Source organism: Hyperoodon ampullatus (genome assembly GCF_949752795.1).
Source record: "Hyperoodon ampullatus genome assembly, chromosome: 18".
NCBI lineage: Eukaryota > Metazoa > Chordata > Mammalia > Artiodactyla > Ziphiidae > Hyperoodon > Hyperoodon ampullatus.
Window position 1 is genome coordinate 52959956 of NC_136931.1, and position 24549 is coordinate 52984504.

Consider the following 24549-nt stretch of genomic DNA (forward strand, 5'->3'; position numbering starts at 1 on the left):
AGGCCCAGAGCCGGTGCTCGATCCCTGTCCAAACCATCGGGCTCTGCCTCTGTCCTCCAGCCTCGCCCCGAAGCTCAACCCACCCCGTCCTGTCTGCCCGTTCCGCTTCCCTCAGTCTCTACCCTACCCTCCCGCCCCCAATTTAGATTCCGTCTTTAGACCTCAGCCGCGCTCTGGTCTCTCCTTAACAGCACTCTCCCATGCTCCCCCTCCTCCCGCAACGGTCGCCGTCTTCCGTCCACGCCCTTCACCTGCCCTCGACCCCTCCCTCCAAACCACTACTCTGTTCCTGTAAAATCTTTCTCCTCTTCGTCCACTTGCCTTCATCTCCGGACCCCTGCTACGCATACGCACACCCACAGATGCCCCCTGGTGGGAGCCCTTTCAGCTCTTCCCCCTCCCTTGAGCTCCAGCCCCAGCTGCTCCAGGTCTGTCTCCAGACCTTGCTTCCAGCACTCGCTCCTTCCATTCCCGAACCTTTCATCCTTGATTCTGGCTCCTTGAACACAGGCTACCCCTTTCCCAGGGACGCTCACTCCAGAATCACCCGAGGGGGCCGTTTCAGAATGCCCAGGGTACTGGATCAGAGTTGTCTGGGATACACCTGAACATCTGGAGCACAGTTCCACAGCCTCACTTCCCCTCCCTGAAGCTGCTCTTCAGGATCAACTCTGTCACCAACTTGTTAGATGACGTAGATTCTGCCTATATGGTTTTTAAAGCCCGTCTGACACCCCTCTCCTTATCCCTCAGGTTGAGGCCCCAGGCTTGGCCTCACCACGATGTGGCACGAGGCTCGGAAGCATGAGCGGAAGCTTCGAGGTATGATGGTCGACTACAAGAAGAGGGCAGAGCGGCGGCGGGAGTACTATGAAAAGATCGTGAGTAAACTTGAATCCGGGCTGGGAGCTCTTTGGAGGGTGGGGGCCTGGTCCTCCTGGTACGATTTGGGCTTGGAAATGCGCTAACGCCAGAGCCCAGTTTCCTCAAGAGAATGTCCCTTTTTTGAGCGTAATCATTGGTAAAAACTTGAGGCATTCTGTTGATTGTAGTATACTGTGCTGTTTGGTGTGGACTCAGTACAGAGCTGGGGTTAGTAGGAAGGAGGAAAGTCTTTGTAACACTCAGAGCAGTCCAGACATAAGATTGTCCACCTCCGGGATGTTGTCTGTCCTGCTTATTGCTGTATTCGCAGTGCCCAGAAGAGCTCAGCATTCTTTTTTTTTTTTTTTTTTAAATATATTTTATTTATTAATTAATTTATTTTTGGCTGTGCTGGGTCTTCGTTGCTGCGCACGGGCTTTCTCTAGTTGCGGCGAGCGGGGGCTACTCTTCTTTGCGGTGCACGGTCTTCTCACTGCGGTGGCTTCTCTTGTTGCGGAGCAGGGTCTCTAGGCGCGCGGGCTTCAGTAGTTGTAGCTCGCGGCCTCAGTAGTTGTGGCGCACGGGCTTAGTTGCTCCGCGGTATGTGGGATCTTCCCGGACCAGGGCTCGAACCCGTGTCCCCTGCATTGGCGGCAGATTCTTAACCACTGCGCCATCAGGGAAGCCCGAGCTCAGCATTCTTGAGGTTTAATTTGGCACCCCGAAGGAGTGCCATCATTGTTCACTAAGTGAAGTCTGACCATTTCCCTCCCCTGTTTGATGCTTTGATGCTTCAGTTGCTTTTGGAGAGAAGAGTGCACTGCGTCTTGTGATCTAAAAGGCCCTTGTGGTCTGGCCTCTCAGCTTCATCCTTAGGTAGCTCCATTGGCCTTTTTCCCGTCTCTGCCACCACAGGGATTGAACCTGTAATGCCTCCTCTCACCTATTTAACTGTTACTTGCTCTTGAGACCCCAGCTTGAAATGGCATTTGCGTACTAGGTTCAGTTCTCCTGTTAGATGGTATTTATTATAGACGTTTTCATTTACCATTGCATCACTGCCCCAGCCTCCTCCCTTGTCTCCTGGCCTCCAGTTCTGCCGCCTCTAATCCACCCTCCTGGGTGGAGGGGCCAGAGAGGTCTTTCTAAAGCACAAAGCTGACCCTGTCCCTCCCTTGCTCAGAACTTCTCTGTGACTCCCTAGTGCCAGGCTCCTCAACACAGCCTTTAAGACCTCTACATGTTCTGGCTTTTACCACCCCCTCCAGAGTCTTGTCACACTGCTTTCTGCCTTGTTCCTTTGCTCACGCCATCTGGCCTCCTCAATACCTAGGCTACTTTTTCTAACAAAAAAAAAAGATGTATAAAGAGTTACCAGTTTACCTCCCCAAATTATATAGCCCTCTCCAGCCACAGGGCCTTTGCATGAGCTTTTCCTATACTCGATTAACTCCTGCTCATCTGTCAGATCTCAATCCTCAGGGAAGTCTTTCCTCATCCTCCATACTCAGCCATCATAGCTCCGTGTCCTTCCCCTTTGTGGAATTCAGCACACATATCCAGCTTTGTACCATTGGGGACTAGGTGTATTTGGGTCATGTTTGCGTTCCAAGCTTGAGCCCAATGTGGTTTAAAAGAACAGATGAATAAAACATAGCAGTTACCATTTTAATTGGTCCTTCGCAGGCACCAGGCTCTGAAAAGAGCTTTAGATGCATGATTTCTTTGAATCCCCACAGTAACCCATGAGACAGAGACTGCTATTACCCTAGGAGAGGAATCTTTGAGAGCGCATCAGTTGCCTTCTGTCACCCGGGAGGGAACCACTGGGCTGTAGAGAGAGCCCCTCTCCAGTGGTGTCAGAATAACTATAACGTGACCACAAGAGCAGGGGTTGGGTCTGTGTTGCTTATTGTTGAGGCCCCAGCAGTGGACCAAGAACACAATCAGTGCTCAGGAATGAATAGCTGCCATTTATTAAGGGTTCATGGTGTGCCAGACCCTGTGCTTACTACTTTGGCACATTCTTTCTAGTCCTTTCAGCAGGCCTGAGAGATTGGTATTGATCCCTGTGTTAAAGGTGATGCTGATAATAATGGCTAATGCTACTGAGCATTTATGTGTTAACCACTGTGCTGAGCACTTGACATGCGTCTCCACTTCATCAAATTGTCACCCCCAGCCTGGGAGGTGGTTTGCTTTTTATTGTTTCCATTTCACAGGTGAGCAAACTGAGGCTCAGAGAGTCATGGCCTAGATCATATAGCAAGAGGGCAGAGCTGGCATTCTAACCCAGACTCTCTGACCCTGGACCTCTCTTAGCTCTTCACCTGGGCTTTCTACTGCAGAAATAGAAGTTCAGAAAGGTGCAGCAGCTTGTCCAAGGTGACACAGCCGGGAGGCAAAATACCAAACCATACCAGGTCCTTAAGAGTTTGGAGTCACAGGACTCTGGGTTCCAATTCCAGCTATTCCACTTACATACCATGTGGCCCGGGCAAGTGACTGTATCCCTGAGCCTGGTTTCCTCTTCTGCATGTGAAATGATGTATCCTGTAAAATCAGGTTTGGCTGTGAATAACGGAGACCTAAAGCATCAATGGCTTAGACAAGATAGAAGTTTATTTCCTTTTCACATAAAAGCCCAGAGGTGGCCCTTTCTGCTCAGGGACCGTTTTGTTGTTCAGCCATGTGTGGCTTCTCTTCCCAATGTTGTCTTAAGGTCTAAGAGGGCTGCTCAAGCTCTAGCCATCATGTTTTCATTACATCCAGCGGGGAAGTAGAAGGGAGGGAAAAGAGGCCAGGGGGCTCATGCCAGTTAAGAAAGTCTCTAGATGTTTGCACATGATATGTCCACTCATACCTCCCTGGCCGGAAAGTAGCCCCATGGTCACGTACAGCTGCCAGGAAGGCTAAGGGGCGTAGACTGTATTCTGGGTGGCCTAGTGCCAGTTACGTTACGAGTCTCATTACTATCGAGGAAGGGGCAGTGGATGTTGGTTGCCAACTCATGGTGTGCCACAAATGGTGGGGACAAGGACACCTCTCTCCCAGGCTGTTGGAGAATAGTGAGACTGGGCCCAGAGACCACCGAGGGCAGGCCTGCCCCGGGTAACGGGCTCAGTAAATGCCGGCTCTTGTTGGTTCTGAGGTTGTTGTTATTACCAAGTAGAGCTGGAATAGCATCCAGGTTGATGGATGGTGTGGAGGAAAAAAGGCTGGAATTGGGCCACTTAGAAGGCCTGGGACTCCACGCTCTTGTTCTTGTTAGCTGGGGAGCTCCCTGAGCTTTGTTTTCCCCCTTGGGACAGTGGTGATGACAGGGTGACAGGGAAGAGCTTCAAGAATACAACAGTGTCTGTGGGGTGCTTTGTGGTGCAGGCCTGTACAAGCAACCATTGTCCCCGTACGTGAACGTGATCGGCATTCAGATCACAGCCACCAAGCTGTGGATGATCGCTGCTTTGAGGAGGGGATGGGGCTGTCACGCGGGTCTCTCATCTTGCTCTCGGGCCTAGAGAGGCGGCCGAGGCGAGTGTTGAAGAAGCCGAGGTCCGCTGTGATGGGCCGGGCAGGTGTGTCTAGGCAGCCGGTTCCTCTGCTGATCTGTCCTTGGCGCCTGCTCTCTCCCCCTGGCTGACCCTAGTTCTCTCATTTCTCCTGTCCTTGTCAGCTTTCTTCTGATCAGTGGTTTGGATAAAGAAACAATTCCCTGTTGATGTGAAAGTGGGAAATAAAACAGATCTCAGCTCCGGCATCTCCTTCTCCAGGAGGGCCCAGGCTAAGTGACGCATCACCTGGCTCCCCTATCCCAGCACCGCCCACGCTGGGTCGTCACTCTGGGGGATGGGTCTGTCCCCCACACTGGACTGTGAGCCCTGAGGGCCGGGCTGGCTGTCTCAGTCACTGCCATGGCCCTAGCACAACGTCTGCACCTAGAGTCAGTGCCTGCTTAACAGTTGAATGAGTGAGTGAAAGACTCCACGAACTCCTCTGACCGGCTCTGATCCTGGAGATGTAATGATCCATTGGTTAACAATAGATTTTGGGTCTTGAAGAAATATTTGTACATGTTCGTTGGAGTGTGATTCACCATAGCCAAGATGTGGAAACAACCTAAATGTCCATCAGCTGATGAATGGGTAAAGAAAAGTGGTCCATACATACAGTGGAATATTATTCAGCCTTGGAAAGAAAGGAACTCTTGTCACATGCTACTGCGTGGAGGCACCTTGAGGACATTATGTCTAGTGAAATCAGCCAGTCACAAAAAGACCAACACCGCAAAATTCCACGTGTATGAGGTCTTAGAAGCAGTCAAGACCTTAGAAACAGAAAATGGTTGTTGCCAGGAGCTGCGGGAGGGGAAAAGGGGAGTAGTCGTTCATTGGGTATAGAGTTTCGGTTTTGTAAGCTGGAAAAGTTCTAGAGATCCGGTGCAGAGCAAGGTGCATATAATTAACACTATTGTACCTTTCACTTAAAAAAAAAAAAAAGGAGTGGATTTTGGAGTCAGGACCATTTAGGCTCAGATCCTAGTTTTGTTTATGGCTGGTGTGATCAAGAGCAAGTGAGCCTCCCTGCTCTGAGCTCCAGTTTCCTCATGGGACGTGGGGGTAAGAGTAACACCTTTCTCCCATGATTGAGAAGTTTGAGATGTACATAAAGCACTTAGTTCAGCACCTGGCTTTTATTTTTATTATTATTATTTTAATATTTATTTATTTGGCTGCACCGGCTCTTTAGTTGCGGCACACGGGATCTTAGTTGTGGCATGCATACGGGATCTAGTTCCCCGACCAGGGATCGAACCTGGGCCCCCTGCGTTGGGAGCGTGGAGTCCCAACCGCTGGACCACCGGGGAAGTCCCCAACTCCTGGCTGTGAGTACGGTTCCTTGACTTTTCCAGACGCTCCCAACAGAGCCAGTCCATGGACCCAGGTTTTTACTCCCCGCCCAATGCTTTTTTCCCTGTTGTGGTGCTGGCACTGCCAGTGGCTTCACGCTACAGGCCGAAGTCCATCCTGCAAACAGTGTCCCACGTGAGTCTTGGCTGTGGGAGCTGGGCATTTGGCCTGGCGCAGCCTCAGAACGCGAGGGGCTCTTGGCCTTAGACCTGGCTGGGGCAGTCACGGCCGAGGGCACTGTGTGGCCCAAGGTGAGGGACTGAGGGAGGCAGGGGAGGTGCCGGATGAGGAGTTGGATTCCAGCAGCACCACCCCGCTGGACCCCGTGGGCTCGGGTGTATCCCACCCTCAGCGTCTTCAGGTGTGAGAGGAGAGGGAGAACGGCCTGGCGCCTGGCACCTAGTGAGTGCAGGACAGGTAGTAGCCCCATAGTAGCTGTGGTCACTGGGGTGCGTCCTTCTCAGCTCCTGCTCGCCTGCTGCCTGGGGGCTGGGGCCGGAGGTGGAGGCAGAGCGAGCAAGTGCAGGCTCTCCGGAGTTTGATGCTGATGGTTTTCTCCTGCAGGGGCTCGGCCTTGTCTGTCGGTGAGGGTTCCTTCTCTTTCCTTCGGTCAGTGTTCCTGAGCGCCTGCTGTGGGCCGGGCCCTGCTCTAGGCGCTGGGGACACAACAGTGAGCAAGACAGATCCTGAGTCGTGGAAGCTGCGGTCTAGTGTGGGAGACAGGTGACCCGTGATGGGCGGTGCTCTGAGGCAGACGGGTGCGGTTAAGGAGCTAGAGTCAGTCGGGTTGCAGGGGAGCTGCGTAGGCAGAGCTGATAAGGAAGGCGGCTAGAAGGAGACGGGGAGTAAGTGAGGGGCAAAGCGCGCCAGAGCAGGGAGTGTGCTGGAGGCCGGCCGCCTGGAGCAGAGGTGGGGGAGAGAAGTCAGAGAGGGCCAGGCCGGAGGGCGAGGCTCTGAGCAGGCGGATGTGGCCTAATAGGTTTTAGCAGAACCCCTCGGGCTGCCTGGCGGAAAATGGGCTGCAGAGGGCAAGGGTGGTAGCAGGGAGCGGGGAGGAGGCCAGGAGGCCGCTGAGTGGTTGGGGAAGGTGGCAGGGCTGTGGGGGAGGGGGGAGGCGGGATGGGAAGGGGTTGGGCTCTGGGGAGGTGGTGCTGGGAGCTTGGCCAGGGTTTAGTGGGGAGCACCAGCAGCCCGGCTCATAGCTCCTATGGGTTCCTCTGACGTGGCAGGGGCTGCAGCTCAGCCAGGGCCCGGCGCTCGGGAAGCTCAGTGGTGGGAGCTGCTGCTGCTAGATTTTATCCTTTCCTGACTCAGTTCTGGTGGCTTAGAATCGTGACTCCCCACAGGAGGCCTCAGGCCTGACGCGATAAGTGAGTGTAAGGTGTAATATCAGGTGGTGGCAGCGGCTCAGGGGCCATTCTCCCTCTAGGTGCCTTTTTTCTTTAAAACAGCTTTATTGAGATATAATTCACATACTGTACAATTCACAGGGTTGTGCAACCATTTCCACAATGTAATTTTAGAACATTTTCATAACCCCCAAAAGAAGCCCCATACCCATTAGCAGTCAGTTCCCCGCGCCCCTCAGCTTTGGGTGGCCACCAGTCTGCATTCTGTCTCTATGGATTCGCCTGTTTTGCACATTTCACATAAATGGAATCATACAACATGTGGCCTTTTGTGACTGACGTGTTTCGCTTAGTGTAGTGTTTTCAGGGCTCATCCGTGTGGTGGTGTAGATCAGTACTCCATTCCTTCTTACTTCCAAACAATATTCCATTGTCTGGAGATGCCGTGTTTTGTTTATCTGTCTTGCATTGATGGACATTTGGATTGTTTCCACTTTTTGGCTGTTGTGCATAGTGCTGCTGTGAACTTTTGTGTACAAGTATTTGAGTATCTGTTTTTAGTTTTTTCGGGTATATATACCTAGGAGTGGAATTGCTGGGTGTCATATGGCAGTTCTTTGTCTAACTTTTTGAAGAACCTGATTTCTGCATATTCTTGTCAATATTACTTGCTATCATATGTCCTTTCAACTTGAGCCATCTTAGTGTGAGGTGGTGTCTTGTAGTTCTGATTGCTGTGTCTCTGGTGAATAGTGACACTGATTGTCTTTTCATGAGCGTATGCAGTCCTGGTGTCTTAGAGGCTGGTCCTGGCCAAAGTGCTCACACCTGCCTCTGAATGAGTGGCCTTGGGGTGGGGGTGGGGTGAAGAGTTGGGGGAAGTATTTTAGGGAGGTGGGTCTTGGTACTGGCTGTGTAGAAGGTGGGGCCAGAGTTCAGAGCCTCTTGCTTTCATCTCGAGAGGAAACCCTTCCCCTGTCCCCAGGGGTTAGGTGGCCCCCGTTAGTGCTGTCAGCCTTGTGTAGGTTCTTTCACCTCTGAAGTAGGGCCTCTTGGCCTCAGAGCTGAGCCTGCTGCTAACTTGGTTGTGTGTGAGTGGCAAGGTTTGGGGCTCCGTTGGGTGGTGACCTCCATCTTGTCCTTCCCTGCAGAAGAAGGACCCAGCCCAGTTCCTGCAGGTGCACGGTCGAGCTTGCAAGGTGCACCTGGATTCTGCAGTTGCCCTGGCCGCCGAGAGCCCCGTTAACATGTAAGACTGGGTCTGGGGGTAGGGTAGTGTCTGTGACTGAGGGTTGGGGGTCCAAAGGGACCTGGGGTAGGACACAGACCTTCGGAGTCTCAGGGAGGGAAGCTTTGGCCTGCTTGGGAAGGTGAAGGTCACTAGCTAAGGCTGTACGGCAGCGGTTGGGATAAAGGCCCCGTGGTGTAGTGGGTGGAGGAGGACTTAGAGGGGAATGGGTGGGGCCGGGGCCAGAGTCCCAGATGCAGCAGAGAGGAGGTTGCCAGAGGGGGTGTTTTGGGGTGACTGGGCTTATAAAGGTGGCCCCTAGGACCTGGTTCGAGGTCTCCACTCTTGCTTGGTTCTGAAAAACAGGGCCCCAGTTTCCCCAGGGCCCTATTCATGTCAGGAGCCTGAATGTACATTTGGTGGGGGGGTTGGTGGCATGAGGGACTGAGAGGTGGGGGGTGAGGGTGGGGCTGGCATGGGGATCAGAGGGGCTGGGGGCCGGACTCCCAAGCATGAGGCGGCAGGGAGCAGGCGTTTTGTGTCCTGGGCAGTGGGGACCCTGGGCTCCTTGCTGCCCTGCTCTCCACTTCAGGATGCCCTGGCAGGGGGACACCAACAACATGATTGACCGCTTCGATGTCCGCGCCCACCTGGACCACATCCCTGACTACACCCCGCCTCTGCTCACCACCATGTAAGCTGCCTCCCCCCGGGGTTGCCAGGCAGGGAGTCCTGCCCAGCAGCACCTCTTCCTTCCTGAGCCCTGGCCTGCCTGTCACCGTCCTGGGAAGGAAGGAGGTGTGCACGTGGGGAGGCCCCCCCACCCGTCGGACTGAGCCAGGCCCCTCATCCCCCTTCCTGCTGGCTTGGGATGGGGGTCTACCCTCTCCCTGTGGTCTCAAGACCTTGACCTCCCCCAAAGCTCCCCAGAACAGGAGTCGGACGAGCGGAAATGTAACTATGAGCGCTACCGAGGCCTGGTGCAGAACGACTTTGCTGGCAGTAAGTGACCTGGGACGGCGGGGGAGTGGGTTTTTTTGGCGGGAGGGGCGGAGGGTGTCCCTGGAGACTGGAAGACCTCAACAAGGTTGGCAAGAAAAGTTATCCCAGGCCTTTCTACTAAGGGGCCCTGGGTTTTGGTCCCAGGTCTGTCATGGACCTGCTCTGTTCACATCCCTTTCTCTCTTGGGGCCCTCTGTCTCTGGAATTGGTACAGGAGATGTCTGGTGAACTAGATGGTCCTACCACAGTCACTTCCACATCCCATGCCCTCTAACTCTGTGGCCTTTTTTCCTAAAACATTGGTGAAAATAGCAAGAATACATTATTTTCCTCTGTGTATTTCCCTTGCCTGCATGGGTCAGAATGTTAGCTCTGGAAAGGAAATGTCTCCTTGTTTTAAATGAATATTTAGACAGAGTTTGACAGTTTGCCAAGCGTTCATATATGTCCAGTGTTCTTTTCCCAAGCCATCACCGTTAACACTTCACAAATGAGAAAACAGGCTTAGAGACTTTTCCCCTCTCTGGGCTTGTGGCGGTTCAGACCCTGAAAAACTTAAGAGTTTTCCGTCTCTGTTATCTCAGTACATCTGCATAACCTCCCGGCAAGGTAGGGGTGATGCCCCCATTTTACAGATGAGGACATCGAGGCTCAGTGGTTGGCGGGGGACACCGCATCCAAGGAGTTGGGGTTCTCAGCCTGCCCTTAACCACTGCGGCCTCCTGCTGGACAGCTCTGAACTTCAGCTCGCCTCCTGAGAAGCACTTTGAGACCTCCCCAACTCCCAGGATCTCCCTGCGAAACTAAGGGCCACACACTTGTCCCTTAGCCTGGCCGGTGTCAGTCTCCTCCTGGAGAAGGGTGATAAAGGTGGATTCTGTCCCTTGGGGTGGTTGTGAGGGCTCGGTGAGGAGTGCATAAGGCCCTGCACCGCGCCTGGCAGTCAGCCCTCCCTGTGGGTTCACTGTCCCCGTATATCTTTGTTTCTAAAATAGGTGTTTTAGCATCTCTAAAGTCAGAGATGGTCAAATTTTCGCCATCACTGAGGCCTTAGAATCGGGGAATGCGTCATCATTGATGCCGCTGTTGTTTTTGCCTTCCCCCCAGGCTACATAGATTCTTGGTGATGGAGCCAGGGTTTCCCTCAGTTCTGACTCTGTATTCATTCATTCATTCCCGCAGTTTCTGAGCGCCTGTGGTGTGTCAGGCACTCTTCTGGGAGCAGGGGTCTAGTGGGGGAGCCACGTAATCACGAAAGCAGGTGGCAGTCACAAGCTAAGGTGCCGTCGCAACAGATGTGTGCTGTTTTGAGGTGCTTGGCCGAGGCTGGCTCAGGGAAGGGTGGGCAAGATTCCCCCAGTGAGGAGAGGCCGCCGGACTCCGGGCCACGAGGACAGCCCTGTGGGGGAAGGGGGCAGGTGGCCTGGGGAGACAGGGAGGGCTGGCGTGGCTGGAGCTCACGTGAGGCAGGTCAGCGGGGCTTTGTGGACTACCAGCAGAACCGCGGAGGCTGCGGGGAGGGCTGTACCGTGGCACGCCTGGGCTCAACCTGCCCACGCACCTCGCTTTACAGATAGAAGAGCTGAGGCCCACCGAGGCAAGGGGACTTGCCCAGGGTCCCACTGGGACTCGGGCACGTCTCACTGCAGGAAGACCCGGGGAGGCTCCAGTACGTTGCTGAGCTCCTCGAGTTGCATGTTGTGGATGAACGAGAGCCCAGGTTAACTGCGCTTAATTTAAACTGGCCCACAGAGGCACAGAGTGGAGTGGCCCATGGGGTCCAGTGACTGACGTCCAGTGCTCAGGATAGCTTTGTCGTTCTGAAGGGTCCAGCTGAAGACCTTTCTAACAGTGGTAACAGTAGCAGCGCCGGAATACAACGCACTCGTTCTGCCAGTGGTCCCATTTTACAGAAAAGGAAACCGAGGCACAGAGTGGCTCAGTTCCTTGATCAGGGTTGCATGGCGAGTCAGTGGTGTCACCAGGGCCCTCCTGCAGCTGCTGTGTCCTCACCACACGTGGTGTGATTATCTGGGAATCCGTGACTCTGCCCCCGGCTGTGCTTGGGTCACACCTGCCCTCCTACCCCCCCCCCCCACTGCGTTCTTGTGTCCCCCCTGAATTCCCAGTGTCCCCAGCCCCCTCTGACCCACGTGCCTCTTGCCTTGCCCCAGTCTCAGAGGAGCAGTGCCTGTACCAGATCTACATTGACGAGTTGTACGGAGGCCTCCAGAGACCCAGTGAGGATGAGAAGAAGAAGTGAGTCGGGGTCTGGGGCACCGTGGGCTTGAGGGAGGCAGGCGGACTGTGAGCCCCACAGGGCACAGCCTCGTCCATCCTGTCCACCTTGGGCTCCCCAGAGCCAGGGCTGGTGGTTGGCACAGGGTAGGCTCTCGACTGATCAATGTTTAGAGGAGGAAGCAGCAGCTGGACGGGAAGGGTTTGCTGACAAACCTCTACACTGCGTTTGCAACCCATGGGATGGTAGGAGGTGAGTTAGAGCAGGCCCTGGGCTGGACAGGCCTGGGTTTGAATCCTGCCCGTGAGGACTTCCCTCCGAGCCTTGGCGTGCTCCCCTGTGAGGGGCTGGCAGCAGTGCCCCCTGCCTGAACCTTCCGGGACTACAGGAGACGGAGCTTGTGAAGTGCTTGTCCTCTGCTGCCGTGCAGTAAGCTTGTGGTCAGCAGTGGCTGATGTCGCTCTGGAGAGGGACCTCTCCAGGCTGTGTCCCTTGAGGAGTGGCCCCCTTCGCCAGGACAGCCGCTGCTCCACTCGTTCCCAGCGGTCCTGGAGCCCTGCCTCCGTACCACCTGCTGCTGAGCAGTTCCCCCGCTGCGATCCTCAGCGCTTGCTGCTTCCCTCCACCTGAAGGGTTCTCACGGTGTGGCAGGAGCTTCTTGATGACTCTGATCCTTATTCCTGACCCCCGTTCAGGACGAGGCTGGCACTGGGACGGCGTCAGGAAATGTTGACTAAATTCAGCAGCAGACGCGCACTAGGCCCCTGCGCCGTTCTGGACCCAGCTGGGCCGTGCTGTTACCCAGGATAACTCGGGCCTGCCCTTGCAGGACTCACAGTCTGGGGCAGGGGGAGACAGATCCAGTGGGAGTGGGGCTGGGGATCTGAGGACGGTGCTTGACCCTGCCTGAGGGAGGACTTCCTGGAGGATGGTGCATTGGAGCTGGAGGAGGAGGGAAGAGCTGGTGGGAGGTGGCCACAGAGGGTTCTAGGCTGAGGGAGGGTCTGCAGGCAAGGGCGCCGAGCTGCCCTGGAACTTGGGAGGGCGGCGTGCGGGCAGCGCGGTGTGCGGGCCCTCGAGGCTTGGCCTGGGCTGCATCCTGCCCATAGTCTCCGCCCCCGCCCCGCACCTCCCTGGCTCATGGCTCCCCTGTCCCAGGCTGGCGGAGAAGAAGGCTTCCATTGGCTACACCTATGAAGATAGCACGGTGGCCGAGGTGGAGAAGGTGGCAGAGAAGCCGGAGGAGGAGGAGTCACCGGCCGAGGAGGAGAGCAACTCGGACGAAGATGAGGTCATCCCCGACATCGGTGGGGTCCCCTCTCTGCCCTCCCCCGCCCAGTCCCTGGGCATCGTTTTCGTGTCTCGTCCCTCCCCCTCTGTGGGGTGCCTTGTGCTTAGGAGCCCCGCCTCTCCGCCCCTGCTCCAGGGCGCTGCTGTCCTCCGTCTCACTCATGTCCTCCTGGTCCAGCCTCCCTTTCTGTATCTCTCTCCTTCCTCGTTTCTAGGACTCTGCTTCTATGATATTGTCCCCACCTAGGTCCTGAGTCTGTCCTCCTTGCTTGTGTCAGCCTCTCTGTTTCTCCCTCCCCTTCTCTTTCTCTCTCTTCTGGAAAACAAGTGTTCCTCCAGTTATAAAGCCTCATCCCCCATGCTGCCACCCACCTCCACCTAAGTGCCTATCTTCCCTCCACCTCTCATCCCCTTCTCACTCAGCCCACCCGCTGTTTATTCAGACTTATCCAGACATATGTGAAGTGTCTGTCCCACCTTCCACTGAGCCATCAAGCCTCTGGCTTCTGAATGCCTGTGACCCGAACCCCCTGCCTCCCGCCCACCTAGATCTTCAGCCGCCCTCTGTCCGTCCCCCGTTCACTCCCCCATTTACTTCCTCCGCATCACACACCCCTCCCCGGCCCCCACCCCCCGTTTGTTGTGCTTGCCTCTGGCCAAGCCCTGTGCCAGCCTGGGGATGCCGAGATGAGCTGACTCGTTCCCTCCCTGGCAGAGGCCTGCGGTCTGGTGGGCACCCCCGCCCCCAACTCCCAGGGCACTGCCCCTTCTCCCCTTCTTCTCGCTCGGCTTTGGTCCCTGACAGCCTTTCTTTTGGTGTAGATGTGGAGGTGGACGTGGACGAACTGAACCAGGAGCAGGTGGCAGATCTCAACAAACAGGCCACAACCTATGGCATGGCCGATGGCGATTTTGTCAGGTGAGGCCGGCGGGCTGACGCCCCTCCGCATCCTGTGGACCTGGCATGTGTTGTTACCCCTCTTCCTGAGCAGCTGTGTGCCTGGCCCTGCGCCAGGGCATTACACACAGAGCAGAGGCTCCTGAGCTCGTGGGGTGGGTACTTGTGACCGGCTTCAGCCTTGTCGGAAGTGGAGGCTGCCCCCAGCTGTGTGACCTGAGGCCATCAGACTCCTGGAAACTCCCGGGGTTCCTGGGCCTGGTGGACAGCGCCCTCCAGTGGAGAGGCTTCGCTCCCTGGATTATTCACTCGCAGTTGCTGGTTGAGCCTCTGCCCTGTGCCACACCTATGTGGATCACATAGACCGGCCCCATCTGACAGTGTATTGAGCTGGAGTCTGAGTACTCCCGAGTCTGAACACAGCGTTCTCTGCCCAGAGCCCTCCATGACTCCCACCTCCCTCAGGAGCAGCCAGCCTCCTCACCACGGCCGCAGAGTCTCACCTGTCTGGTCTTCTACCCACACACCGCACCCCTGCCCAACCTCCGTGGCCTCTTTACCCCTTCGGTGCCTGAGGCCCCACCTGACCTCGGGGCCGCTCAGTGTGCCGTTGGCTCTGTTGGCACCTGCTCGGCTCACTCCCCCAGGTTTCTCGTCAGCTGTCACTTTTCTCTGGGTGGCTTCCCTAACCTCCCTGTTGCAGGCTGCAGCAGCCTCTACGAGTTCCCTGGACTTCCTTCCCCCTTCCGAGATTTACTTTCCCATCGAGGCTTTCACCATCTAACATTCCGTGTTATGTGACCTTGGTCATTGTGTCTCTTCTCTCCAGAATGGTAGCCCAAGAGGGTGGGGATTTTTGTTTGTTTTCAATAATCCCTAATACCTGAAATAGCACCTGGCACGCAGTGGGTGCTCAGTAATAGTGCAAAATGAATGCGAGACCCCCAGCATGGCTTGGGGTTCCTCACTTCCTGCAGTGACTCTGCCTGTGGCCTGGCCCCTCCTCCGTCATGCCCCTCGTGCCCCTCTGCAGGATGCTCCGGAAAGACAAGGAAGAGGCAGAGGCCATCAAACACGCCAAGGCCCTTGAGGAGGAGAAGGCCATGTACTCGGTGAGGGCTGGGCCGGGGTGGCAGGGCAGGTGTGTGCCACGTGGAAGGCACACGCTCACCAGCCTCATACCCACCCTGCTCCAGGGCCGTCGCTCCCGGCGCCAGCGGAGGGAGTTCCGGGAGAAGCGGCTAAGGGGCCGCAAGATCAGCCCACCCAGGTAGGATGGGTTCTGCCCCATGCCCCCACCCTGCCAGCACCAGTCTTTCAGGGCTCTGGGGGAGGAGCCGGGGCTCAGGAAGACTTTGGGGGCAAGCTTGCCGCTTGCGGGCAGTTACCTCCTAGTAGGGCAGTGAATAGGGAAGGTTTGGAGTAGGAGTGGCTGTGAGGGGCGTGTGGACACCTGCCCTGCCAGCCATTCCCCTCACCCTGCTGGACTCGGGACGCTTGCCATGCTCCCTGGGAGCCAGTGGCAAGGTGGCATGGGGTGGCTGGAAGGGTTGAGATCAGAGTCAAGGGGCACAGGCCTGGCCCTGGACTCTGACCTGGTTCTGCTGCTTGGCAGCTTCCTCACTGTCAGAGTTTGGGCAGGTGACTTTCTGTCTCGAGCTGCAGTTTCCTTTTTGGAAAAGGGGCACCATCACCTCCCAGGAGAGGGGCTATGCCAGTGCCCACAGCGAGGTCTCCGGCAGGTTTGGATGCGGCAGTCTGATGTGGAGAGCCCAGCCTGGGGCTCCAGGCAAACCCATGCCTCTTTGACACATCTCCTCTGTTTAATGGGAGTCATTGAGGGTTGCTGTGAAGCTTAAGGGACCTGTTGTGGGTTCAGGGTTTGATGTGCGGTTTGGAAAATATTCCTTAAAGAGTTGTAGAGGTGCAGGTCAACGTAGTGCATAAAAGCTTGGACTCGGCCACGTCGCCTGGGTTGAAATCCTGGCTCTTTCGTGTATGAGCTGTGTGGCCGTGGGCAAGTAACTTCACCTCTCTGGGCCTGTTTCCTCAGCTGTGAAGTATGAATAATCACAGTACCCATGTCAGAGAGTTGCTAGGAAGAGCGATTGAGTTCACTGAGTAAAGCACTTAGTGCCTGGCGCGTAGTGTGCCTCTAAGACGCGTAGTGTGCCTCTAAGACGCATTAGCTCTTGTAGCTTTAACGTCATCATCGTTAGTAAGCCAGGACCCAGCAGAACCAGAGACTTGAAGTGAGAGGAGGGTCGCTTCTAGTCTAGGGTCCAGAGGCCAGCCAGGTCGGAGGTTGCTGAAGTCCTTGTTGCTCAGGGTCAAGGTGGGTCTGGGACATTGTGGGTCAGGGCTGAGGTTCAGGCTTCGGACAGATGTGAGGTGAGTAGGAGGAGGGATCAGGGCCCGTAACCTGGCCGGCAGCCCCCTCATCACTGCCCAGTGTGTGGCCTTGGGTGCCCAGGTTGGGGGTTGGCCTTACTTCTGTTCACACTAATCCCAAACCCCCCCACCTGTCCCATCCCGTTCTTCTCTTCATAGCTACGCCCGCCGAGACAGCCCCACCTATGACCCCTATAAGCGGTGAGTTCCCAAGGCCCAGCAGTCCTCCTCATGGAGGGCAGGGGTGGTGAGGAGGGCAGGGGGCCCACCCTGTAGGCTGCCCTGAGATCACAGACTGGAGAATGTGTTCCGGGGGTCTGAATCATTTTTTGTTTTCTAGAGTGTTAGCCTGCTTTCCTGATTTCTTTTTCCTTTAAATGTGAACCTTAAAATTTTTTCTGATTTAAACGTAACGTAGTCTTGTGTGGAAAATGATCAGACATGGCAGGAAGGCAGGACTTAGAAGTCAAGTCCCTTTAATCTGAACTCCCAGAAATAAGCAGTGAGAAATAACAGGCCCAGAGGGCCTGGTTGCACACGCGTGTGTCTCCTGGTTGTGGGAGTGGTTGCGACAGAGGCTTTGAGGGTGACAGACCTCGGTCTGACCCCAGTTCGCTTTGCAGAATGGTGTGGGAGGGACCCCTCGGGGCTCCTGGGAGGATAGGTGAGATGAGGCAGGTACACCTTTTGATGAAAAGTCTGGCACAGTAAGTGCTCAATCCGTGGGCGCCATGAGGGATAACGTATACTTTTTTTTTTCCACAAAAATGGAGTTATATCACAGTGAACGCTTTAGAACTTGCTTTCCACCTGACCTGACATCTATGTTGAGGAAATCTTTTCCTGTTACATTACAGATGTGCTCATCCCTTTTTATTTATTTATTTTTTTTGCGGTACGCGGGCCTCTCACCGCTGGGGCCTCTCCCGTCGCGGGGCACAGGCTCCGGACGCGCAGGCCCAGCGGCCATGGCCCACGGGCCCAGCCGCTCCGCGACACACGGGATCCCCCCGGCCGGGGGCACGAACCCGCGCCCCCCACATCGGCGGGCGGACTCTCAACCACTGCGCCACCAGGGAAGCCCTGATCCCTTTTTTTTTTTTTTTTTTTTGCGGTACATGGGCCTCTCACTGTTGTGGCCTCTCCTGTTGTGGAGCACAGGCTCCAGACGCGCAGGCTCAGCGGCCACAGCCCACGGGCCCAGCTGCTCCGCGCCATGTGGGATCTTTCTGGACCGGGGCACGAACCCGTGTCCCCTGCATCGGCAGGCGGACTCTCAACCACTGCGCCACCAGGGAAGCCCCCCTGATCCCTTTTTAATAGTACAGTTTTCTGCTCCTCCTTCTCCTGGGTCCTGAGAAGGTCGCCGTGGTCGGGAACCCGATCCTTGCAGAGCTGGTGTCTTTCTGCCCATTGGCTTTGCTCCTTTCGCCGGTGTCTGCCGTTGCTCGGGGCTCCGCTGTTCTGATTTCTGTGGCCCTGTGGTGGCTTCTGTGAGCCGGTGGGCAGGCTCCCGGAGCCTGGCGTTCAAGCCTCCTACTCCCTGCTCTGTAGGTCGCCCTCGGAATCCAGCTCCGAGTCCCGCTCCCGCTCCCGCTCCCCGACCCCAGGCCGTGAGGAGAAGATCACGTTCATCACCAGTTTTGGGGGCAGCGATGAGGAGGCGGCTGCAGCCGCAGCTGCAGCAGCTGCGTCAGGGGCCGCCACAGGGAAGCCCCCCGCGCCCCCCCAGCCAGGCGGCCCCGCACCGGGACGTAATGCCAGCGCCCGGTCGGTAACGCTCACGCTGCCTGCCCTACACCCCGGCCGCCGTGGGGGGGACTCGGGACGGCGGTGGGCCACGGCCCGGGTCGGCGCTGACCCGCCCTCCGTGCCCCACCTGCAGCCGCCGTTCCTCCACCTCCTCCTCCTCCTCTTCCGCCTCGAGGACCTCCAGCTCCCGCTCCCGCTCCAGCTCCAGCTCCCGCTCCCGCCGCGGCGGGGGCTCCTACCGCTCTGGCCGCCACGCGCGCTCCCGCTCCCGGTCCTGGTCGCGCTCCCGCTCCCGCTCTCGGCGCTACTCGCGATCCCGCAGCCGAGGCCGGCGGCACTCAGGTGGGGGCTCCCGAGACGGACACCGCTACTCCCGTTCGCCTGCCCGGCGCGGCGGTTACGGGCCCCGGCGCAGAAGCAGGTGCGTGGGGCTGGGGGGTGGGGACAGGGCTGGGCGTGGGCCCAGTTTTGGGGAGACCAGGCTCTGGGAGGGGAGACCTGGGATTGGTGGGGGGGGAATGTGCTCACTCCAGGTGTGGTGCCGGGGCTGGAGCACAGCCTCCCTTCTCAGGGACGCAGTGGGGAGGGAGACTGAGCTGCGCTTGTCATGGGACGTCCCCAGGTGTTTGCAGCTGGCGACCCTTAGGACTGGGGCACTCCGTGGGCAGGGGCTGGAAAGTCAAGGCAGCCCTTTGAGAGAAGGCGGGGTGTGAGGCAAGCGCTGCACATGGGGCAGGAGGAAAGTCACCTAGGGACGGGAGCATCCCTCCGGTCCTCTTCCCTGAGGGGATCAGGGCTGCCTGGGGAGGGGCAGCATGGCCTGGTGGATGAGAGCATGGACTGCGGAGCAGCTGGCTGGGTGTGGATTCTGGCCCTGCTAGTGAACTCTCGGGGCCTGTTTCTGCATCTGTAAAAGAGATACAGTCACAGTGTCCCCTTCATTGAGTCATGAAGTTGTGACAAGTGAATTCTACGTAAGTGTTTAGTACAGGGCCTGGCACTTGGTGAGTGCTTTTATTGTCATCAGCATCATTACCCGTGTTATTGTTGTGTGGATCTCAGTGTCAGCTACCTACAAGGTCTAGCAGGTAAAATAGAGGGGCCACGTGGGCCCCGGTGAACCGGGAGCACACATCCCATCTGCTGGGCTCATTGGCCACTCAGTGGCAGGAGTGGTGTTGCTCAGTCTTCTGGTTTTTCAAGAGCAGTTGGGTTGGATTTTTAAAGGACAGCTCTTGTTTTCTCAATATTGCCAACAAATTTGAATTTTGTAAAAACCCAGGACAGTCCCACCAGAATCAGTGTGTGGCATTGGTTTGGCTTCTGGGTCGTTCCCTGGAGCCTGACAAAGGGTGATGTCAGGAGAAAGACTGGGGTCGGAAGGGGGCCCTGGTCACATCTCTGAGGCCAGCCTGAGGGTCCTGAGCAGAGAGAGGATGGGGCTTGCACGTCCCCAGACTGGATCCTGTCGGTCTCTGCTGCAGTCTTGCGGGGGGGCAGGGGGGTCATCCCCACTAGTGGCGAGACCCTGGACCTGGCAAGGTGAGGAGGCGGTGAGCATACAAGGGGGGGCCGCCAGCCAAGTTCTGCCCTCCCAGAGGTCACCTCTCAGAGAAGTGGGTGAATGGGTGTCTAGTGAGAAGTGAAGAGCCATCTTAGGGCCGGTGTATCTAGAGGGCGGTCTCTGTTTAGAGACTCAGGGAGGCCAGGGAGGATTTCTGAGGAAAGTAGCGCGAGAGGAGTGGAGACACAAGGACCCCAGGGCCTCGGAGGAGGCTCGTAGATTCAGTGCCTGGGTGGGGCATTGCGCACCTGGGGTCCCTGGAGCCTCACGGCCTCTCTCGTGCCTCACCGCACCCCCAGGAGCCGCTCCCGCTCAGGGGACCGGTACAGGCGGGGCGGCCGGGGGCCTCGGCATCACAGCAGTAGCCGCAGCCGCAGCAGCTGGTCCCTCAGCCCATCCCGAAGTCGCAGCCTGACTCGCAGCCGCAGCCCCAGCCAGAGCCGCAGCCCCAGCCAGAGCCGCAGCCGCAGCCGTAGCCGCAGCCGCAGTCGCAGTCGCAGTCACTCGCCGTCGCCCCCAAGGGAGAAGCTGGGCAGGCCGGCAGCGTCCCCCGCTGTGGGCGAGAAGCTGAAAAAGTGAGCAGGGCAGGGCTGGGGGAAGGGGACTGTGAGCTCGGGTGAGCAGGGTGACTCCACTGTGCTCTTCTTGAAGGGAACTTGGTCCTGCCCTGGGAGGTCTGAGGGGGCCACAGCTCTGCCCTTGGGGGCTCTGAGGAGTCACGCCCTTGCCTTGGGTCAGGGGTCAGAGGGGGACATGGCCCTGTCCTGCAGGATCCAGGAGAGACCTGGTTTCTCCCTGGGGGGTGTTAGGGGCCCATAGCCTTGGCTGTCTGCTCTGAGGGCAGTGCTGAGGGCACGTGGGGTCGAAGGTGGCAGCTGGTTTTTCTTCCTCCCAGGACCGAACCTGCCGCTGGTAAAGAGACAGGAGCTGCCAAAGTCAGTAAGAATTTGGAACTCGCCCGTGTAATTCCCGCCAGCAGCAGTGCCCGAGAGCTGGGCCCGGTGGGCCTGCAGGGGGGCCCGGGTGGGCCGGGAGATCCAGCCCCGGGGATTGAGATCTGTGCCTCCCTCCCCTCCTCAACTGTCCACTGGGGCTCCCAGACCCTTGTGGCCAGTCTCCACAGCCTGCCTGTCCTCCACACATGCCCCCGCAAGTCCCAGGCTCTTGGATGAGGTGGGTTGTGGAAGCTCCGGGACACCCACCCGGTCTCCTGCCTCTTCTCCCCCTCCCCAGCCCAAGCTGACGCCGCAGGAGAAGCTGAAGCTGAGGATGCAGAAGGCACTGAACAGGCAGTGTATGTCCCGCCACCTGCCCCTCCAGGGCTTCCCTGCCCCTCTTCCTTCTGGCCTGACTGTGGGGAGGCCCTGCCCTTTGCCAGATAGGAGGCCCTTTGGGGAGGAGTGGGTGTGCACCTGCCCTGCGGCCACCATGTTTAGGGCCTTGGCAGTCTGGTTGGCCTCTCTGAGCTCAGCTTCCACATCTTGGGGGTGGGGGCTTGAGGGCACCCCTCAGCCACTGTGTCCCTCCCTCCCCACAGTCAAGGCGGATAAGAAGGCGGCTCAGGAGAAGATGATCCAGCAGGAGCATGAGCGCCAGGTACGGGTTGGGGTGAGGGCACAGGGCTTACACGGGGTGCCGGCCTGGCCCCGCCCTCACTGCCATCGTGTCATCTCTGCCATCCCTGCCATCTCTGCCATCTCTGCCGTAGGAGCGGGAAGACGAGCTTCGAGCCATGGCCCGCAAGATCCGTATGAAGTAAGACCCCTTTCCTCCCACCTGCCTCTGGGTTGCCCTGCGTTCCCCACCACCTGCTCCGATCCAGAGCCCTGGCCGATCCCTCTGGGTGGATGAAAATAATCAAAGCCCTCGCCTGGCCTTCATGTTGTCCCCCAGTCTCCTTCCCATCCCCAGCTTACTTCGGCCACTGTGACCTCCTCCCAGCTCCGCCAGTCTCCAGCTTGGGTTACCTTTCCTGCTATTCCCCAGATACCCACCCACTTCCCTCCCTTGCTGAACTCGAGGGTCCTTCCTGACCATCCTATGTGGAGTAGCACCCCAAAACACGACATCCTCCAGCCCCACTCTGCTTTTCTTCATAGCACTAATCTGCACCTGGCGTCCCAGTGTGCACTGTCTGTGTCCTTCACTCATTCTTGTTCGTGTCCCCATTAAGAAGTCGGGTGTGGCTGCTGGGTTCCTGAGGTGTGCTTTGCCCCCCTAGAACACTGGTGCTCGATAAACGTTTGCCGAACGGAACGGCTGAATGCAAGCCAGCCCCGCGGTGGGAGCCAGGGCCTCTCCCCTCTCCCGTTCTGCTCCAGTTCTCACCTTGACTCCTCCCCTGCAGAGCTGAGTGGCTCAGAGCCTGGGTCAGACAGACTCGGGGTTCATTCCCAGCTCTGCCTCTGACTGTGTGGCCCTGGGGTGGGCACTGGCCCAGAGTCTGAACAGTCCTTGGTGCCAACTGCACAGGGTAACTCAGGGATTAGTGCCCGTAAAGCCTCAGCCCACCCAGTCAGTACCCATGGGCAGAACTGGAGGCGGTAGTGCTTGGTGTTGGCAAAGAAGAGAGTTGGTCAGTCGCAGGGTCGGGTCACCTGTTGCTTGTTTCTGGTTCCACCCTGCACTTGCTGTGGGTCCTTGGACAAGCACCTTAATCTCTCTGAGCCAGGAGTCACTATATGAGATAGATGTAATAAGGCAGCCGCCTCCATGGGATTCTCCTGTTAAGGCACCTGGTGTGTGGTTCCTGGCATGTGGGGAGGTTTGATGGTTGGAGCTGCTGCTGTTAGTTGTTTATTACAGGCACATCATGTGCTGGGCTTCCAGCGCTGCCATGTGCTCCCATCGGGGTGGAGGAGCAGAGTGCGCAGGGACTCAGTGTTGTATCCGTCGGACCTGGGTTCTGATTCTGCCTCTGTCGCCCACCAGCCGTGCGCCTTCCTCCTGTCTGAGCCTTAGGCCTATAGATAAGCCTAAGTTTGCTTACCCACCGAATGGGGATGGAATTGTCGAACGGTGGTTCGATGCTGCTGGTTTTATCTCTAAGAGTTGTCCCAGCTCTTAGGCTGGTGGGGAGGATTCCGTGAGATCAGAGCCAGGCACGAAGGCACCCAGTAAATGTAGTCCTTGGGGTTGCGAATCCTGGTCATTCTGACAAAGACCAGTTAAGCACTTAGCATGTAAGTTCCTATGTTCTGAGGCTGTGCCCTGAGTATGACAGGAAATTATCGAACTCTGCAGCCCTTCAGCTAGCCTTTCATCGTGAGGCAGACAGGGATTCAGATGCTGGCTCTGCCAGCCAGCATCCCCTCTCCGAGTTCAGTGCCCTCATTTCCAGGTGGGGAGAGGAGCAGGACATGCCCCCTTGGCTTATTCTTTCACCTGGACTAGGTTGTCGGCAGCACCTGCCCTGACAGGGACCCAGCCAGCCATCGAGTTCAGTTCAGTGTTATCGCGAGCCGAATGCTCACCCCTTCCCCTGGTTTGCCTCCCCTTCCCCGTGCAGGGAACGGGAACGCCGAGAGAAGGAGAGAGAAGAATGGGAACGCCAGTACAGCCGGCAGAGCCGCTCGCCCTCCCCCCGCTACAGTGAGTGTCCTCGTGGTCGCTTGGTCTGGAGAGCCGGGCTGGAGGCTCTGTGGCATTAAAAAAAGGAGAGAGGGGCTTCCCTGGCGGCGCAGTGGTTGAGAGTCCGCCTGCCGATGCAGGGGACACGGGTTCGTGCCCCAGTCCGGGAGGATCCCACATGCTGCGGAGCGGCTGGGCCCGTGAGCCACGGCCGCTGAGCCTGTGCGTCCGGAGCCTGTGCTCCGCAGCGGGAGAGGCCACAATAGTGAGAGGCCCACGTACCGCAAAAAAAAAAAAAGGCAAACTGGGTTACAAAAAAAAATGGTACATTTTCCACATCAGCCTTCTATAAATTAAAACTTTTAAGTCACACACACAACACACGGTGATTGCTTCAGTCACAAGGGACTTACAGGAATTGGAAGAAAAGCTCATTCCCAGCGCATGGGTGTGGGCCAAGGGGCACAGGTAGCGTCCAGCAGTGGACACGCCGGAAGCGCCGGCGCTGCCTTAGCTGGAGACACTGGAAGTGCAGCCCGGGAACCCACTCCTGGTCCTGGGCACTTACTTTGTTCTCACCCGTCCTTTCTTTCCAGGTCGAGAATACAGCTCTTCCCGAAGGTAATAAGCAGGCTGGCCCAGCTGCCTGGGAAATCACAGCTGCCCTTTGGCAGGAGGTCCCAGCCCTGATCGCTCTGTCCCGACCCAGCCCCCTCCAGTCCCCTCCAGTTGTAGGGCCTGGCCTCACCCCTCGGGAACGTCCCTCTGTGCAGCTGACTTCCCCATCACTGAAGCCCCAGTGGTCCCAAGCGTGTCGGTTTATGTGTGCACGTGCCTACACGGCAGGGCTCCCTGCTTCCTGCCCAGCCCTCATGGGGCCTCTCTCTCCCCTTTCTCTCTCCAGGCGCTCAAGGTCCAGATCCCGAAGCCCCCATTACCGACATTAGGCAGGAGCGTGGGGGGCGCAGAGGGATGAGGGGTGGGGTGAGGGCTCAAGCTGCGATGCTGCTGGTTTTCTCTCCAATGGAATAAAATCACACGTTATTTAATTCTCTTCACCTGGCCTCTGTGTCGTCCGTGTGGTTGGCGCAGGGCTCCCAAACCCCAGCGCCCACCAGCCAAGGCCAGCTGGAGAAGGAGCTTGGTGGGTTCAGCTGTGGCCCAGGTGGAGGTCCCGCCCACGTCTGGGCATTGGACAGGCAGCTCCTTGGTAATCAGAACTCCTGCCACTCTCAGTGAGGGCAGGGGCGTGACGCGGTGGGAAAGGGACTGAGCACCCAGCGTGGGGAGGATGGGCCAGGACTTTGCCCAGAGGCCTGTGGTGACAGGTCCAGGCCTCTCCCAGCTCTTGCCTCGGCCCCTGCCCTGGCCTCGCCCACACGCACGTTGGGAACCGGGAGCACAGCTTTCAGTGCCAGTCCTGCTGTGCCCCAGGCGCTGGGTGCTGGCCTTTCCCCTCACCCCCTCGTTCCAAACCGGTCTGTCCAGCCGTCCA

At 57.4% G+C, this 24549-nt stretch overlaps 1 protein-coding gene across 2 annotated transcripts; it reads left to right on the top strand.

Moving 5' to 3' along the window:
- Positions 1-782: 782 nt before the first annotated feature.
- On the top strand, positions 783-24108 carry CLASRP (CLK4 associating serine/arginine rich protein; the record flags this gene model as incomplete). Of its 2 annotated transcripts, XM_079723448.1 has the most annotated exons (20): positions 783-881; positions 8272-8369; positions 8941-9042; positions 9271-9350; positions 11525-11609; positions 12748-12896; positions 13702-13798; positions 14811-14889; positions 14974-15047; positions 16328-16369; positions 17723-17938; positions 18054-18341; positions 19784-20059; positions 20380-20419; positions 20718-20778; positions 21022-21080; positions 21193-21239; positions 22993-23075; positions 23651-23675; positions 23959-24108. In XM_079723448.1, the coding sequence occupies 20 exons, from the start codon at positions 783-785 to the stop codon at positions 23999-24001; spliced, it is 2043 nt and encodes a 680-aa protein (XP_079579574.1). In that variant the 3' UTR covers positions 24002-24108. The 2 variants fall into 2 exon arrangements, with proteins under 2 accessions (XP_079579574.1, XP_079579575.1); XM_079723449.1 differs by lacking the exon at positions 8941-9042 and having other exon boundaries at positions 8272-8298; positions 9284-9350.
- Between the last annotated feature and the right edge of the window lie 441 nt (positions 24109-24549).